This window comes from Elephas maximus, chromosome 19 (assembly GCF_024166365.1).
Source record: "Elephas maximus indicus isolate mEleMax1 chromosome 19, mEleMax1 primary haplotype, whole genome shotgun sequence".
NCBI classification, from domain to species: domain Eukaryota; kingdom Metazoa; phylum Chordata; class Mammalia; order Proboscidea; family Elephantidae; genus Elephas; species Elephas maximus.
This window is the reverse complement of record NC_064837.1, coordinates 78,794,012-78,812,856: the sequence shown is the minus strand read 5'-3', so window position 1 is coordinate 78,812,856 and position 18,845 is coordinate 78,794,012. Positions and strand designations below refer to the sequence as shown.

General features: G+C 40.9%; 1 protein-coding gene across 1 annotated transcript in view; it reads left to right on the top strand.

The window, feature by feature from the left end:
* Window positions 1-3,927: 3,927 nt before the first annotated feature.
* LOC126062684 (uncharacterized) overlaps window positions 3,928-18,845 on the top strand; it is a 247,882-nt gene continuing 232,964 nt past the window's right edge. The window contains exon 1 of the mRNA XM_049860442.1: window positions 3,928-4,180. Coding sequence (XP_049716399.1) covers window positions 4,156-4,180 — 25 coding nt within the window. The 5' untranslated portion in view covers window positions 3,928-4,155. The remainder of the gene's footprint in view (window positions 4,181-18,845) is intronic.

The window sequence follows — 18,845 nt, the reverse complement described above, 5'->3', positions numbered from 1 at the left end:
ACACAAGGTCACAAAACAGAACATCCTGATATCAACTTAAATAGGGAAACCACAAAAACAAATTAAGATTAAGTTTAAAAGAAAAAAATGCTCAAAACAGGGAATCATTGAAGTCAGTATGTAAAAGATCACAATAATCATAATGCAGGAGGCATAGAACTGCAATATGGAGAGGAAAACAAGGCGATATAGGACAATACAAGTTAGGTTTTTACTTAGAAAAATAGGGGTAAATATTAAGGTAACCACACAGAGTTCTAACAATTCCATAATTCAAAATAAAAACCAAGAAAAACATAACAACTCAGCAAACATAAATTCAACTACTATGAAAATGAGGAGCACACAGTTTACAAAGAAAAATGTCTCAGCACAAAAAAGCAAGTGGAAAAATGAAATTGTCAACAACACACATAAAAAGGCATCAAAATGACAGCACTAAACACAGACATATCTATAATTATGCTGAATGTAAATGGACTAAATGCACCAATAAAGAGACAGGGAGTCTCAGACTGGATGAAGAAACACGATCCGTCTATATGCTGCCTACCAGAGACACACCTTAGACTTAGAGACACAAACAAACTAAAACTCAAAGGATGGAAAAAAATATATCAAGCAAACAACAAGCAAAAAAGAGCAGGAGCAGCAATGTTAATTTCTGACAAAATAGACTTTAGACTTAAATCCACCACAAAGGATAAAGAAGGACACTACATAATGATAAAAGGGACAATTGACCAGGAAGATATAACCATATTAAATATTTATGCACTCAATGACAGGGCTGCAAGATACATAAAACAAACTTTAACAGAACTGAAAAGTGAGATAGACACCTGCACAATTATAGTAGGAGACTTCAACACTCCACTTTGGGAGAAGGACAGGACTTCCAGTAAGAAGCTCAGTAGAGACACGGAAGACCTAATTGCTACAATCAACCAACTTGACCTCATTGACTTATACAGAACACTCCACCCAACAGCTGCAAAGTATACTTTTTTTTCTAGTGCACATGGGACATTCTCTAGAATAGATCACATATTAGGTCATAAAACAAACCTTTGCAGAATCCAAAACATCGAAATATTACAAAGCATCTTCTCAGACCACAAGGCCATAAAAGTGGAAATTGATAACAGAAAAATCAGGGAAAAGAAATGAAATACTTGGAAACTGAACAATACCCTGCTGAAAAAAGACTGGGTTATAGAAGACATTAAGGAGGGAATAAAGAAATTCATACAGTGCAACGAGAATGAAAATACTTCCTATCAAAACCTCTGGGACACAGCAAAAGCAGTGCTCAGAGGTCAATTTATATTGATAAATGCACACATACAAAAAGAAGAAAGAGCCAAAATCAGAGAACTGTCCCTGCAACTTGAACAAATAGAAAGTGAGCAACAAAAGAATCCATCAGGCACCAGAAGAAAACAAATAATAAAAATTAGAGCTGAACTAAATGAATTAGAGAACAGAAAAACAATTGAAAGAATTAACAAAGCCAAAAGCTGGTTCTTTGAAAAAATTAACAAAATTGATAAACCATTGCCTAGACTGACTAAAGAAATACAGGAAAGGAAACAAATAACCCGAATAAGAAACGAGATGGGCCATATCACAACAGACCCAACTGAAATTAAAAGAATCATATCAGATTATTACGAAAAAGTGTACTCTAACAAATTTGCAAATCTAGAAAAAGTGGATGAATTCCTAGAAAAACACTACCTACCTAAACTAACACAATCAGAAGTGGAACAACTAAATAGACCCATAACAAAAAAAGAGATTGAAAAGGTAATCAAAAAACTCCCAACAAATAAAAGCCCTGGCCCGGACGGCTTCACTGCAGAGTTCTACCAAACTTTCAGAGAAGAGTTAACACCACTACTACTAAAGGTATTTCAAAGCATAGAAAATGATGGAATACCACCTAACTCTTTCTATGAAGCCACCATCTCCCTGATACCAAAACCAGGAAAGACACCACAAAAAAAGAAAATTACAGACCTATATCCCTCATGAACATAGATGCAAAAATCGTCAACGAACTTCTAGCCAATAGAAGTCAACAACATATCAAAAAAAATAATCCGCCATGACCAAGTGGGATTTATACCAGGTATGCAAGGCTGGTTTAATATTAGAAAAACCATTAATGTAATCCACCATATAAATAAGACAAAAACCACATGATCTTATCAATTGATGCAGAGAAGGCATTTGAGGAAGTCCAACACCCATTCATGATAAAAACTCTCAGCAAAATAGGAATTGAAGGAAAATTCCTCAACATAATAAAGGGCATCTCCACAAAGCCAACAGGCAACATCACTTTAAATGGAGAGAGCCTGAAAGCATTTCCCTTGAGAACGGAAACCAGACAAGGATGCCCTTTATCACTGCTCTTATTCAACATTGTGCTAGAGGTCCTAGCCAGAGCAGTTAGGCTAGGCAAAGAAATAAAGGGCATCCGGATTGGCAAGGAGGAAGTAACATTATCTCTATTTGCAGATGACATGATCTTATACACAGAAAATCCTAAGGAATTCTCCAGAAAAATAATGAAACTTATAGAAGAGTTTGGCAGAGTCTCAGGTTATAAGATAAACATACAAAAATCACTTGGATTCCTCTACATCAACAAAAAGAACATGGGAGAGGAAATAACCAAATGAATACCATTCACAGTAGCCCCCAAGAAGATAAAATACTTAGGAATAAATCTTACCAAAGATGTAAAAGACCTATACAAAGAAAACTACAAAGTACTAGTGCAAGAAACTAAAAAGGACCTACATAAGTGGAAAAACATACCTTGCTCATGGATAGGAAGACTTAACATAGTAAAAATGTCTATTCTACCAAAAGCCATCTATACATACAATGCACTTCCGATCCAAATTCCAATGACATTTTTTAATGTGATGGAGAAACAAATCACCAACTTCATATGGAAGGGAAAGAAGCCCCGGATAAGTAAAGCATTACTGAAAAAAAAGAAGAAAGTGGGAGGCCTCACTCTACCTGATTTTAGAACATATTATACAGCCACAGTAGTCAAAACAGTCTGGTACTGGTACAACAACAGGCCCATAGACGAATGGAACAGAATTGAGAACCCAGATATAAATCCATCCACATATGAGCAGCTGATATTTGACAAAGGCCCAGTATCAGTTAATTGGGGAAGAGATAGTCTTTTGAACAAATGGTGCTGGCATAACTGGATATCCATTTGCAAAAAAATGAAACAGGACCCATACTTCACACCATGCACAAAAACTAACTCCAAGTGGATCAAAGACCTAAACATAAAGACTAAAACGATAAAGATCATGGAAGAAAAACTAGGGACAGCGTTAGGAGCCCTAATACAAGGCATAAACAGAATACAAAACTTTGCCAAAAATGACGAAGAGAAACCGGATAACTGGGAGGTCCTAAAAATCAAACACCTATGCTCATCTAAAGACTTCACCAAAAGAGTAAAAAGACCACCTACAGATAAGGAAAAAATTTTCAGCTATGAATCCCCGACCAGCGCCAGATCTCTAAAATCTATATGATTCTGTTAAAACTCAACCACAAAAAGACAAACAACCCAATCAAGAAGTGGGCAAAGGATATGAACACGCACTGCACTAAAGAAGATATTCAGGCAGCTAACAGATACATGGGAAAATGTTCTCGATCATTAGCTGTTAGAGAAATGCAAATTAAAACTACGATGAGATTCCATCTCACTCCAATAAGGCTGGCATTAATCCAAAAAACACAAAATAATAAATGTTGGCGCGGCTGTAGAGAGATTGGAACTCTTATACACTGCTAGCGGGAATGCAAAATGGTGCAACCACTTTGGAAATCTATTTGGCGTTTTCTTAAAAAGTTAGAAATAGAACTACCATACAACCCAGAAATCCCACTCCTCAGAATATACCGTAGAAAAATAAGAGCCTTTACACGAACAGATATATGCACACCCATGTTTATTGCAGCACTGTTTACAATAGCAAAAAGCTGGAAGCAATCAAGGTGTCCATCAACGGATGAATGGATAAATAAATTATGGTATATTCACACAATGGAATACTACGCATTAATAAAGAACAGTGACGAATCTGTGAAACATTTCATAACATGGAGGAACCTGGAAGGCATTATGGTGAGTGAAATTAGTCACATGCAAAAGGACAACCATTGTATAAGACCACTATTATAAGATCTTGAGAAATAGTATAAACTGAGAACAGATACTTTTGTGGTTACGAGAGGGGGAAGGGAGGGAGGCTGGGAGAGGGTTATTTACTGATTAGTTAGTAGATAAGAACTACTTTAGGTGAAGGGAAGGACAATACTCAATACACGGAAGTTCAGCTTAACTGGACTGGACCAAAAGCATAGAAGTTTCTGGATAAACTGAATGCTTCAATGGGCAGTGGAGCAAGGGCGGGGGTTTGGGGACTATGGCTTAAGGGGACTTCTAAGTAAATTGGCAAAATAATTCTATTATGAAAATATTCTGCATCCCTCTTTGAAGTGTGGCGTCTGGGGTCTTAAATGCTAGCAAGTGGCCATCTAAGATGCATCAATTGGTCTCAACCCACCTGCATCAAAGAAGGATGAAGAACACCAAGGTCACACGATAACTATGAGCCCAAGAGACAGAAAGGGCCTCATGAACCAGATACTTACATCATCCTGAGACCAGAAGAACTAGATGGTGCCCGGCCACAACCAGTGACTGCCCTGACAGGGAGCACAACACAGAACCCCTGAGGGAGCAGGAGAACAGTGGGATAAAATGCAGACCCCAAATTCTCATAAAAAGACCATACTTAATGGTCTGATTGAGACTAGAAGAATCCCGGTCGCCATGGTCCCCAAACCTTCTGTTGGCCCAGGACAGAACCATTCCCGAAGACAACTCATCAGACATGGAAGGGACTGGACAATGGGTAGGAGAGCGATGCTGATGAGGAGTGAACTACTTGTATCAGGTGGACACTTGAGACTGTGTTGGCATCTCCTGTCTGGAGGGGAGATGGAAGGGTAGAGGGGGTTAGAAACTGGCAAAATGGTCACGAAAGGAGAGACTGGAAGGAGGGAGCGGGCTGACTCATTAGGGGGAGAGCAAGTGGGAGTACGGAGTAAGATGTATATAAACTTATATGTGACAGACTGACTTGATTTGTAAACTTTCACTTAAAGCACAATAAAAAGTATTTAAAAAAAATGAAAGGTTAGGTAAATGTCTTAGGGTATGTTCTGTAGGGAAGCAAAACCAGTGTGGGGGGGGGGCGGAAACAAACTTGTTGCTCTCGAGTGGATTCTGACACATAGTGACTCTACAGGACAGAGTAGAACTGTCCCATAGGGTTTCCAAGGAGCAGCTGGTGGATTCCAACTGCTGACCTTTTGGTTAGCAGCCGTAGCTGTTAACCACGGTGGCATCAGGGCTCCACAAAACCAATGAAGCATATGTATGTGTGTGTGTATATATACATACACATACACACACACACGTGTGTGTGTGTGTATGTTGTAATATGTATGCATATATATTGTTACAAGATATATATGTTGTTATGTATATGCATATGTTACACATATATGTTACAACATACATGTATACACAACAACATATATATGTGTTGTTATTGTGGTTAAGTGCCATTGAGTCATTTCCGACTCAGCAACTATATGTACAACAGAACGAAACTCAAAACCGCCTGGTATTGCACCATCCTTACAATCGTTGTTATGTTAGAGCCCACAGTTACAGCCACTGTGTCAATCCATCTTGTCTAGGGTCTCCCTCTTTTTTGCTGACTCTCTACTTTACCAAACATGATGCAGGGACAGGTCCCTCCTGATACGTGAGACAAAGTCTCACCATCCTCGCTTCTAAGGAGCACTCTGGCTGTACTTCTTTCAAGACAGATTTATTTGTTCTTCTGGCAGGCCATGGTATGTGCAGTATTCTTCACCAGTGCCATAATTCAAAGGCCTCAACTCTCCTTTGGTTTCCTTTATTCATTGTCCAGCTTTCGCATGGATAGGAGACAACTGGAAATATCATGACTTAGGTCAGGTGCACCTTAGTCCTCAGAATTACGTCTTTGCTTCTGAACACTTTAAAGAGGTCTTTTGCAGCAGATTTGTCCATTGCAGCATGTCGTTTGATTTCTTGACTGCTGCTTCCATGGGTGTTGATTGTAGATCCAAGTAAAATGAAATCCTTGACAACTTCAGTCTTTTCTCTCTTTATCGTGATGTTGCTTATTGGTCCAGTTGTGAGGATTTTTGTTTTCTTTATGTTGAGGTGCAATTCGTACTGAAGGCTATAGTGTTTGATCTTCATCAGTAAGTGCTTCAAACCTTCTTCACTTTCAGCAAGCAAGGTTGTGTCATCTGCATATTGCAGGTTGTTAATAAGTCTTCCTCCAATCCTGATGCTGTGTTCTTCTTTAGATAGTCCAGCTTCCCTGATTATTTGCTCAGCATACAGATTAAAAAAGTACAGTGAAAGGATACAACCCTGGTGCACACCTTTCCTGATTTTAGACCATGCAGCATCCCCTTGTTCTGTTCGAATGACTCTCCCTTGCTCTATGTACAGGTTCCACTTGGCCACAATTAAGTGTTCTTGAATTCCCGTTCTTCTCAATGTTATCCATAATTTGTTGTGATCCACACAGTCGAATGCCTTTACATAGTCCGTAAAATACAGGTAAACATCTTTCTGTATTCTCTGCTTTCAGCCACTATCCATCTGACCTCAGGAATGATATCCCTCATTGCATGTCATCTTCTGAATCCAGCTTGAATTTCTGACAGTTCCATTTTGATGTACTGCTACAACCGATTTTCAATGATCTCCAGCAAAATTTTACTTGTGTTGATATTAATGACATTGTTTGATAATTTCCCCATTCCGTTGCATCACCTTTCTTTGGAATGGGCACAAAATGGATCTTTTCCATTTGGTTGACCAGGAAAGCTGTCTTCAGAATTTTTTAGCGTAGGCAAGTGAGCACTTCCAGCACCGCATCCAATCGTTGAAACATCTCAATTGGTATTCCATCAGTTTCTGGAGCCTTGTTTTTCACCATTCCCTTTAGGGCAGCTTGGACTTCATCCTGAAATGGTTGAACATCAGCCAATTCTTTTTGGTATACTGACTCTGTGTGTTCCTTCCGTCTTTTTTTTGATACTTTCTATGTTGTTAAATGTTTTGCCTGTTTTGGTTGTTATTGTTAGGTGCCATTGACTCGGTTCTGACTCATAGCGACCCTGTGTACTACAGAACGAGAGACACTGCCCAGTCCTGTGCCATGCTGACAATTGTTATGCTTGAGCCCATTGTTGCAGCCACTGTGTCAAACCATTTCCTTGAGGGTCTTCCTCTTTTTCACTGACTCTGTACTTTACCAAGCATGATGTCCTTCTCCAGGGACTGATCCCTCCTGGTAACATGTCCAGAGTATGTAAGACATAGTCTTGCCATCCTTGTTTCTAAGCAGAATTCTGGTTCTACTTTTTCTAGACAGATTTGTTCTTTCTTTTGGCAGTCCGTGGTATATTCAATATTCTTCCCAACACCACAATTCAAAGGCATCAGTTCTTCTTTTATCTTCCTTATTCACTGTCCATCTTTCGAATGCTTATGATATAATTGAAAATACCATGGCTTGGGTTAGGCACACCTTAGTCTTCGAGATGACATCTTTGGCTTTCAACACTTTAAAGAGATCTTTTGCAGCAGATTTGCCTGATACAATGTGTCTTTTGATTTCCTGACTGTTGCTTCCTTGGGTGTTGATTATAGATCCAAGTAAAATGAAATCCTTGACAACTTCAATCTTTTCTCCATTTATTATCATGTTGTTTATTGGTCCAGTTGTGAGGATTTTTGTTTTCCTTATGTTGAGGAGTTATCCATACTGAAGGCTGTGGATTTTGATCTTCATCAGTAAGTGCTTCAAGCCCTCTTCACTTTCAGCAAGCATAACACAGGTTGTTAATGAATCTTTCTCCAATCCTGATGCCCTGTTCTTCTACATACAGTCCAGCTTCTCGGACTATTTGCTCAGCATACATATTGAATAGGTATGGTGAAGGGATACAACGCTGACACACACCTTTCTTGACTTTAAACCACACAGTGCCCCCTTGTTCTGTTGGAACAACTTCCTCTTGATCTATGTACAGGTTCCTCATGAGCACAATTAAGTGTTCTGGAATTCCCATTCTTTGCAATGTTATCCATAATTTGTTATGATCCACACAGTCGAATGCCTTTGCGTAGTCAATGAAACACAGGTAAACATCTCTGCTTTCAGCCAGGATCCGTCTGACATCAGCAATGATATCCCTTGTTCCGTGTCCTCTTCTGAATCCAGCCTGAATTTCTGACAGTTCCCTGTCGATACACTGCTGTAGCCACTTTTGAATGATCTTCAGCAAAATTTTACTTGTATGTGATATTATTGATATTTTTTGATAATTTCCGCGTTCAGTTGGATTACCTTTCTTGGGAATAGGTGTAAATATAGATCTCTTCCAGTCAGTTGGCCAGGTAGCTGTCTTCCAAATTTCTTGGCGTAGATAAGTGAGTGCTTCCAGCACTGCATCCGTTTGTTGAGAAATCTCAGTTGTTATTCCATCTATTCCTGGAGCCTTGCTTTTCACCAGTGCCTTCAGCACAGCTTGGACTTCTTCCTTCAGTACCATTGGTTTCTGATCATATGCTACCTCTTGAAATGGTTGAACATTGAGAAATTCTTTTTGGTATAATGACTCTGTGTATTCCGTCCATCTTCTTTTGATGCTTCCCGCGTCATTTGATATTTTCCCCATGGAATCCTTCACTATTGCAACTTGAGGCTTGAATTTTTCTTCAGGTCTTTCAGCTTGAGAAATGCTGAGCATGTTCTTCCCTTTTGGTTTTCTATCTCCAGCTCTTTGAACGTGTCATTATAATATTTTGTCTTCTCTAGCTGCCCTTTGAAATCTTCAGTTCTTTTACTTCATCATTTCTTCTTTTTGTTTTAGCTATTCAACATTCAAGACCAAGTTTCGGAGTCTCTTCTGACATCCATTTTGGTCTTTTCTTTCTTTCTTTTTCTCAATTAATTTTTATTGTGCTTTAAGTGAAAGTTTAGAAATCAAGTCAGTCTCTCACACAAAAACCCATATACACCTTGCTACACACTCCCAATTACTCTCCCCCTAATGAGACAGCCCGCCCTCTCCCTCTGCTCTCTTTTCATGTCCATTTCACCAGCTTCTAACCCCCTCCACCCTCTCATCTCCCCTCCAGGCAGGAGATGCCAACGTAGTCTCAAGTGTCCACCTGATCCAAGAAGCTCACTGCTCACCAGCATCCCTCTCCAACACATTGCCCAGTCCAATCTATGTCTGAAGAGTTGGCTTCGGGAATGGTTCTGTCCTGGGCCAACAGAAGGTCTGGGGGCCATGGCCACTGGGGTCCTTCTAGTCTCAGTCAGACCATTAAGTCTGGTCTTATGAGAATTTGGGGTCTGCATCCCACTGCTCTCCTGCTCCCTCAGGGTGTTCCCTGTCAGGGCAGTCATCGGTTGTAGCCAGGCACCATCTAGTTCTTCTGGTCTCTGGATGATATAATCTCTGGTTCATGTGGCCCTTTCTATCTCTTGGGCTCTTAATCGCCTTGTGTCCTTGGTGTTCTTCATTCTTCTCTGATCCAGGTGGGTTGAGACCAATTGATGCATCTTAGATGGCTGCTTGCTAGCGTTTAAGACTCCAGACGCCAGTCTTCAAAGTGGGATGCAGAATGTTTTCTTAATAGATTTTGTTATGCCAATTGACTTAGATGTCCCCTGAAACCATGGTCCCTAGACCCCTGCCCCTGGTACGCTGGCCTTCAAAGCATTCAGTTTATTCAGGAAACTTCCTTGCTTTTGGTTTAGTCCAGTTGTGCTGACCTCCCCTGCACTGTGTGCTGTCTTTCCCTTTGCCCAAAGTAATTCTTATCTACTATCTAATTAGTGAATACCCCTCTCCCATCCTTCCTCCCCCCCTCCTTTCGTAACCACAAAAGAATGGTTTCTTCTCAGTTTCAACTGTTTCTCAAGTTCTTATAATAGTGGTCTTATACAGTATTTGTCCTTTTGCAACTCACTAATTTCACTCAACATAATGCCTTCCAGGTTCCTCCATGTTATGAAATGTTTCACAGGTTCCTCACTGTTCTTTATTGATGCGCAGTATTCCATTGTGTGAATATACCATAATTTATCCATTCATCCATTGATGGGCACCTTGGTTGCTTCCATGTTTTTGCTATTGTAAACAGTGCTGCAGTAAACATGAGTGTGCATATATCTGTTTGTGTAAAGGCTCTTACTTCTCTATCTTTCCTGTCTTTTTAATGATCTCTTGCTTTCTTCATAGATGATGTCCTTGATGTCATTCCACAACTCGTCTGATCTTTGGTCATCAGTGTTCAACACATCAAATCTATTTTTGAGATGGTCTCTAAATTCAGGCGGTATATGCTCAAGGTTGTACGTTGGCTCTTGTTGATTTGTTCTAATTTCTTCAGTTTCACCTTGAACTTGAATATAAGCAATTGATGATCTGCTCCACAGTTGGCTCCTGGCCTTATTCTGACTGATGATACTGAGCTTTTCCATTGTCTCTTTCCATAGATGTAGTTGATTTGATTCCTGCGTATTCCATCTGGCAAGGTCCACGTGTATAGTTGCCGTTTGTGTTGTTGAAAAGGTATTTACAATGAAAAAGTAGTTGGTCTTACAAAATTCTATCATGCAATCTCAGGTGTTGTTTCTGTCAAGAAGGCCATATTTTCCAACTGCTGACCCTTCTTTGCTTCCAACTTTCCCATTCCAGTCACCAACCAGTAATTATCAGTGTGTCCTGATTGCATGTTCGATCAATTTCAGACTGCAGAAGTTGGTAAAAATCTTCAATTTCCAAGTTGTTAGCATTAGTGGTTGGTGCGTAAATCTGAATAACAGTCATGTTAACTGGTCCTCCTTGAAGGGCTCTGGGTATTATCCTATTACTGACAGCATTGTACTTCAGGATAAATCTTGAAATGTTCTTTGATAATGAATGTGTCATCATTTCTCTTCAGTTTGTCATTCCTGGCACAATAGTACATATGATTGTCTGATTCAGAGTGGCCAGTACCAGTCCATTTCAGCTCACTAATGCCTAAGATATTGATCGTTATATGGTCCGTTTCAACCCTGGTAGCATAGTGGTTAAGAGCTATGGCTGCTAACCAGAAGGTTGGAAGTTTGAACCCACGAGGCGCTCCTTGAAAGCAGTATGGGGCAGTCCTACTCTGTCCTATAGGGTCATTATGAGTCAGAATTGACTTGATGGCAATGGTTTTTTTTTTTTGTTTTCCAACGTTTCTAGATTCACACTTCATACATTCCATGTTCCGATTATTAATGGATGTTTGCAGGTGTTTCTTCTCATTTCGAGTCATACTATCTTTGCAAACGAAGATACCAAAGCTTTACTCCAACTGTGTCATTATGGTCACTCTACTTTGAGGAGGCAGCTCTTCCCCAATCATATTGTCAGTGCCTTCCAATCTGAAGGGCTCATCTTCTGGCACTGTACTAGGCAAAGTTCCACTACTATTCATAAGGTCTTCACTGTTCAGTTTTTTCTGAAGTAGACTGCCAGGTCCTTCTTCTTAGTCTGTCTTTGTCTTAGTCTGGAAGATCCACTGAAACCTGTCCACCATGGGTGATTCTGCTGGTATTTGAAATACCAGTAGCATAGCTTCCAGCACCACAACAACATATAAACCACCACATACGACAAACTGACAGACTCATGGATATATATATATAGAGAGAGAGAGAGAGAATGAGAATGAGAGAGAGAGAGATTTTTATCAAGGAAATTGCTCACATGGTTGAAGGCTTCTCCTGACTCATGTAGCTAAAGGGGCTGGCGAACCCAAAATCATTGGGTCAGACAGCATGCCTGTGGCGAACCCAAAATCATCAGGTCGGACAGCATGCCTCTGGCTCATAGGCTGAAGAGGCTGACAAATCCCAGGATCAGCAGGTAAGGTCCTAGCTCAAGCACTAAGAACCAGAGTTCTGATGAGGATCCAGAGTGCAAAAGCCAGTGAGCTTTGCCAGAAACTCCATATATGTTGGATGCAGGCCACAACCTCGGAAACTTCCTTTTAAGTGATTGGCTGCTCATAGCAGATCTCATCATGGAGGTGATTACATTATGTTAGATTTCATTAAGGAGATGATTTCATCATTACATAGGTGCAAACTACATCATAACTGCCAAAACAATAAGAATCACAGCCCAGTCAAATTGACAACCTTAACCATCACAATTTATACCATGTCCACTTAAACCATACACAATCTCTAAATAAAGACAATTATGAAGTCATATTTCTGTATAACACAGTAAAACTAACACTTGTAAAACTGAAAACACACTAACGCTGTTTACATCTTATATTTTATAGCTGAAGAAAACAAAAATATTTGATGCACACATACAAAGAAGAAATGCTGATAACAATTTCAGCCCTTGTTTCTACAACTGGTCACATGGTCATAGCTTGTTTTTGTAACTACCTTCTTCTACGCCCTTTCCGTGTTCTCTTTACCCTGAGAAAGTATGTCGGGAGGTTGTGGTTCTTTGCCTGAAGGGTCTGGGTCATTAGTAGTCGTGTCAGAATTCAGTTGCTGTAGTTTTCCATTGACTTTAATCACAGGACATGGTATTATTAAGAGATGTCCTAAGGGATTTCCCCGTAATCCAGACATACTCTTCATTACCTCCATTAGGTAATATCAATCAGATTTCCTCTTGGTAATCAGTATCAATCACACCAGCCAATACAGTAATGCTCTTCTTTTCCTGTTGATCCAGAGGCATGAGTTGCCCAAGGTGGTGTTCTAAACTTTCAGTTCCCTGGAATCAGTGTTGGGATCCCTACCTTTGGAACTAGGACTTCTAGACCCATACGTGTTGTGGGACAGGAAGCAAAAATTTCGCACATGAGTCACAAGGGGTAATAGTGAATTGTTCCACTCCCATTTCCACCTCTTGATTCCTGGACCCATGAATCCTGGCTGTGAGAGAAACAGCACCATATACTGGTTGCTGGTTTAGAGCATGGACATATTCCTGGAAAACATTGCCCCAGCCTTACAATGTATTGCCACCTAGCTGGCACTGTAATTGTGCCTTCAGAAGACCATTCCATCATGCTGTCAAGCCAGCTGCTTTGGAATCAGAGAACGTGGTAAGACCAATGAATTCCATGAGTATGGGCCCATTGCCACACTTCCTTTCCTGTAAAGTGAGTCACTTGATCTAAGGAGATTCTGTGTGGAATAATATGACGGTGGATAAGGCAATCTATAAGTCCATGAATGGTAGTTCTGGCAGAAGCATTGCATGCAGGGAGGGCAAATCTGTATCCATAATAAGTGTCTACCCCAGTAAGAACAAAATGCTGCCCTTTCCATGATGGTATCAGTCCAATGTAATCAACCGGCCACCAGATCACCTCAAGGAATGGTGCTATATCAGGGACCCAGTGTTGTACTCTGCTGTTTGCAGATTGGGTACCCAGGAGTAGCTGTTGCCAAGTTGGGTTTGGTGAGTGAAAGTCCATGTTGGTGAGCCGATGCATAACCTCCGTCCCTTCCATCATGGCCAATTTGTTCATGAGCCCATTGGGCAATAACGGGAGTGGCTAAGGAAAGAGGATGACTGCTTTCTACAGAATGCATTATCTTATCCACTTAGTTGTTAAAATCTTCATCTGCCGATGTCACCCTTTGGCGAACATTCACATGAGACACAAACTTCTTCACTTCTTTGGCCCATTCAGAGATGTCTGTCCACATATCTCTTCTCCATACATCGTTGTCTCAATTTTCCAATCATGTTCCTTCCAAGTCTCTGACCATCCAGCCAAACCATTGACCACAGCCAGTGAAGCAGTATACAGTCACACATCTGGCCATTTCTCCTTCCCAGGAAAGTGAACAACCTGATGCACTCACTGCTCAAAGTTCTCCCCATTGGGAAGATTTCCCTTCACCACTGTCCTTCAGGAAGGTCCCAGCAAGGGGCTGTAGTGTTGCTGCTGTCCACTTTTGATTGGTGCCTACATAGCTTACATAACCATCTGTAAACCAGGTATGGGTTTTCCTTTCCTCAGTCAACTGTTCATAAGGAACTCTCCATGAGCTTATAGGTGCAGACTGGGAGAGGGCAGGTAATGTGACAAGAGTGGAGGCCATGGGCATTTGGGCCACTTCTTCATGCAACTTACTTGTGCCCTCAGGTTCTGCTTGGGCCTGATCTCGTATATACCACTTCCATTTAATGATGGAGTGCTGCTGTGCATGTCCGACTTTAGAGCTCTGTGGGTTAGACAACACTCAGTTCATGGTGAATAGCTAAGGCTGCACAGTGACTAGGTGGCTCATGGTTAAGCTTTCAGTCTCTACTAAGGCCTAGTAAAAGCCAAAACCTGCTTCTCAAAAGGAGAGTAGTTATCTGCAGAGGATGACAGGCCTGTGTTCCAAAGTCCTAAAGGTCTGTGCTGTGATTCACAATAGGGGCCTGCCAAAGACTCCAAACAGCATCTCTATCTGCCAATAGACACTTCTAACAGTATTGAATCAGCCAGATCATATAACCCAAGTAGCAGAAGAACTTGCACAGCAGCCTGAACCAGTTGCAGAGCCTTTCTTGGTCTACACTCAAAACTAGCAGCTTTTCAAGTCACTTGACAAGTAGGCCGGAGAGGCACACCCAAATGAGGGGTAATTTCCTCCAAAGTCTAAAGAGACCCACTAGGCTTTGTGCCTCCCTTTTAGTTGTGGGAGGGGCCAGATGTAATAAATTATCCTTCACTTTAAAAGGAATATCTCAACGTGCCCCATACCACTGGATTGCTAGAAATTTCACTGAAGTGGAAGCCACCTCGACTTTTGTCAGATTAATCTCCCATGCACTAATACGCACATGTTTTACCAGTAAGTCCAGAGTCATTGACACTCTTCCTTACCAGATCCAATCAGCATAATGTCATTAATGTAATGGACCAGTGTGTGTGACATCCTGTGGAAGGGAATTTCCATCAAGTTCACTGCAGACTAAATTATGACAGAGCTGGAGAGTTGATATACCACTGGGGTAGGACACTGAAAGTGTATTGCTAGCCTTGCCAGTTGATGGCAAACTGCTTCTTGTGGTCCTTGAAACAGATATGGAGAAAAAGGCATTAGCAAGATCAATAGCTGCATACCAGGTACCAGGAGATGTATTAATTTGTTCAAGCAGTGAAACTACATCTGGAAGAGCAGCTGCAATTAAAGTCACCACCTGTTTTTTTGCACAGGCCAAATAGGTAAGTTAAATGGGGATGTGGTGGGAATCACCACCCCTGCATCCTTCAAGTTTTTGATGGTGGCAGTAATCTCTGAAATCCCTCCAGGAATGTGGTATTAGTTTTGGTTTACTATTTTCCTAGAGAGGGGCAGTTCTAACAGCTTACATTTGGCTTTTCCCACCAAATAGCACTTACTCCACTTTTCAGGGATCCAATGTGGGAGTTCTGCCAGTTGCTGAGTATATAGGTTCCAATTATGCATTCTCAAACTGGGGAAATCACTACAGGATGAGTTTGCGGACCCCTGGATCTACTGTGAGATGGACATGAGCTAAGACTCCATAAATAACCCAACGTCCAAATGCTCCCACTCTGACTAGTGGACCACTGTGACATGGTCTCCTGGAATTAGTTCAGAGCAAGTATCCAGTAATCTCCCAAAATTCTGATTATTTCCTTTTCCCCAGTGAACAGTCATTTTCATAAAAGGCTTTAGATCCCTTTGGGGAAGGCTGGGAAAAAGATTAACAGTATAAATTTTTAGCCGTGTAGTGGGTTTTTCCTCAAGGAGACACAAGCTCCCCTTCGTTCAAGGGATAGTGGGTCTTTGATCTCCTCCAAGTCTGGGAATTAATTAGGGGGCCGTGACTCTCTATTCTGTTTGCTGTATTTAGACTGCTGTTCACTTGACCTAGGAATTCTTCCGCTTTTACAGATCAATTGATTAGTAGATTTTCTATTTATTTCACTTCTAGGAACAGCGTGACTAAGTAGCCAAATCCATAAGCTTAGACGTGTCAGACTATTCTAATTACTGCTTTGACTCTGCTGTCTATTACAGCAATCAGGCCCACCTTGTCTTTGTTGATTGTATGCCACAACTTGTCCCCTACCACCATGGGGTCCAGTAAGCCCACTGTAGCTAGGTGTCTAACTCAGTTACGGCAGTTCTCACTGTTAAATCCGACTTACATAGAATAGCAATCACAGCAGTCTTCGGATGCTGGGGCTTCCTTAACACATTTGTTTCTCACCATTGTGGTACAAGGTGTGTCCTCTGGGCACTCCATGTGTGGGTCTGTGGGTCTAACCTGATGAATCCATTCTAACTTGACAATTTCCCTAAGCCTTTGGATACATTCTTCTACTGTGTACCAAGGCAGGTTTTGCACTTCAACTTGATTTAATGTAGGCCACTGTGTAATCCATGTGTAAGTCATCCAACCAAATAAACTGTTAGATCCTTTCCTAACCTCTTAAGCTGAAACACTGAATGAAGAATCTGTGCTTAGTGGGCCCATATCAATAAACTCAGACTGATCCAGCTTTATGTTCTTTTCACCATTGTCCTACACCCCTAAGAACCATTCCCACACGTAGTCACCAGGTTTCTGTTTGTACATATTAGAAAAGTGAAGTAGTTCTTTTGAAGTGTGGCCTACCTTCTCCTGGGCCACGCTTTGTACTTCACATTTGGAGGCTCACTGGGACTTCAGTGTAGTTATAGGCCTAGAAGCCAAAATGTGTGGTGAGGATGTGTTTTGAGAACATTTAGCATTGTCTTGTAAGGCATCTCCCTCAGGTGATGCCCCAGGCAATGACTCAGTCAAAGCCTCTTCAGACACATCTGGGTTAACATCATGAGATGGGGGTTGTGGGGCTAATGGTTTTACTGGGGAGGGTGGCTTAGCAGGCAAAGATGGAGTAATGTCTTCAGGTGGAAGGGAGAGGGCTCATTCTGTTAGCAGGAGTTATTCAACAGAATTGAGGGGCTGTGTACCCATCTTTCTGATTATCTGCCCATATATCCCCATCCCATGTTTGAGGATGCCATTTCTTCCCAATCAGTGCCCTCACTTCAACTTCAGACACCACTCGAGGTTGGGAATTCAGTTGGTGTTGTAATCCTGCTGCTCTTAGGATAAGACTTTGGGTTTGTTTTTCAGCAAAATCAGCTCTGTTACTACAAGAAATAAGGCTTTCTTTAAAGGAACAAGTGGAAACTTTGAGGTCATTTATGTGCCACTTTTTTGAGCTTTGGCTCTGAAGCCCTGAGCTCATCTCTTTCTTTCACCAGTCTGTCTAGTGAAAGTGGACTAACCAACCAGCTTCCTTATATTGTCATGACAAAATGGTAAAAAGTATCAAACATGCAATCAACCAGAGTCTCGCCTCTCACCAATATTTGTGGTGATATTCGTGGTGATATTTGTCTCTTTCTATTGTCACCTCACACCATGGCTTAGTAGTGCCCTCTTTACTTTTGGAAGCAGAGTCATCAACATCCTCAAGACTAACCAGACTTGAGAATCAACTTAGAAAACTCATCCTTACAATTTTCTTTCTCTAGAACCACTTTTGATACCAAATGTCCTAGGCTGGATTCTGTAGAGAAGCAAAGCCAGTGAAGCATCCGTCTGTCCGTCTGTCTGTCTATCTGACTGTCTGTCTATCTAATCTATCTATCTCTATGTATAAAGGAAATGGCTCTACACAGTTGTAGAAGCTGGAAAATCCCAAGTTCTTGAGTCAGGCTGGAGGCCTCTCCCAACTCACATAGCTGTAGGGGCTCATTAACCCAAATCCAGAACACAGAGGCTGATGAATCCCAAGATCAGCAGGCAAGCTGCTAGCTTAAATTCCAAGAACTGGAGGTCAGATGAACAGGAGGTAATTGCAGGATCCAGAATGAGCAAAAATGTGTGAGCCTTGCCATAAAGTCCACCTATATTGGATGCAGGCTACACCCATAATGAAACTCCCTTTCAACTGATTAGCTACTCACAGCAGATCCCACCCATCATGGAGGTGATTAAATTATATCAGATCTCATCATGGAGGTGATGTGATTACATCATTTTACAACTGCCAAACTGCACCATAACTGCCAAATCACTGAGAATCATGGCCCAGCCAAGTTGACACACAAACTTAATGATCACAGTACTCACAAAGAATGCTAACAAATCTGTTCATCAAAATAAAAAAAGAGGAAAAACAAAGTCTCATTAAACAAAAGAATCCTTATAAACATAAGAAAAGAAAATCCACAAACAAAAGGAACTCAGCACAGAAGAGTAAGAGGAGCAAAGAAAACATGAGCACCACAAAACAAGAACAACGATATGACCTTAAGAATTCATAATTATTAATAATCACACCAAATTTAAATGTCTTAATGTGCCTGTGAAGAGACAGAGAGTGGCAGAATGGATAAAAAAAAAATATCCATCAATATGCTGTCTATGAGAGACACACCTTAAGACACAAAGACATAAATATATTAAAAATTAAAGGATGGAAAAAATATATCAAGGAAACAGCAACCAAAAAAGGGCAAGTGTGGCATTACTAATTTCAGATAAAATAGACTTTAAGGCAAAATCAACCATAAAAGACAAGGAAGGACGTT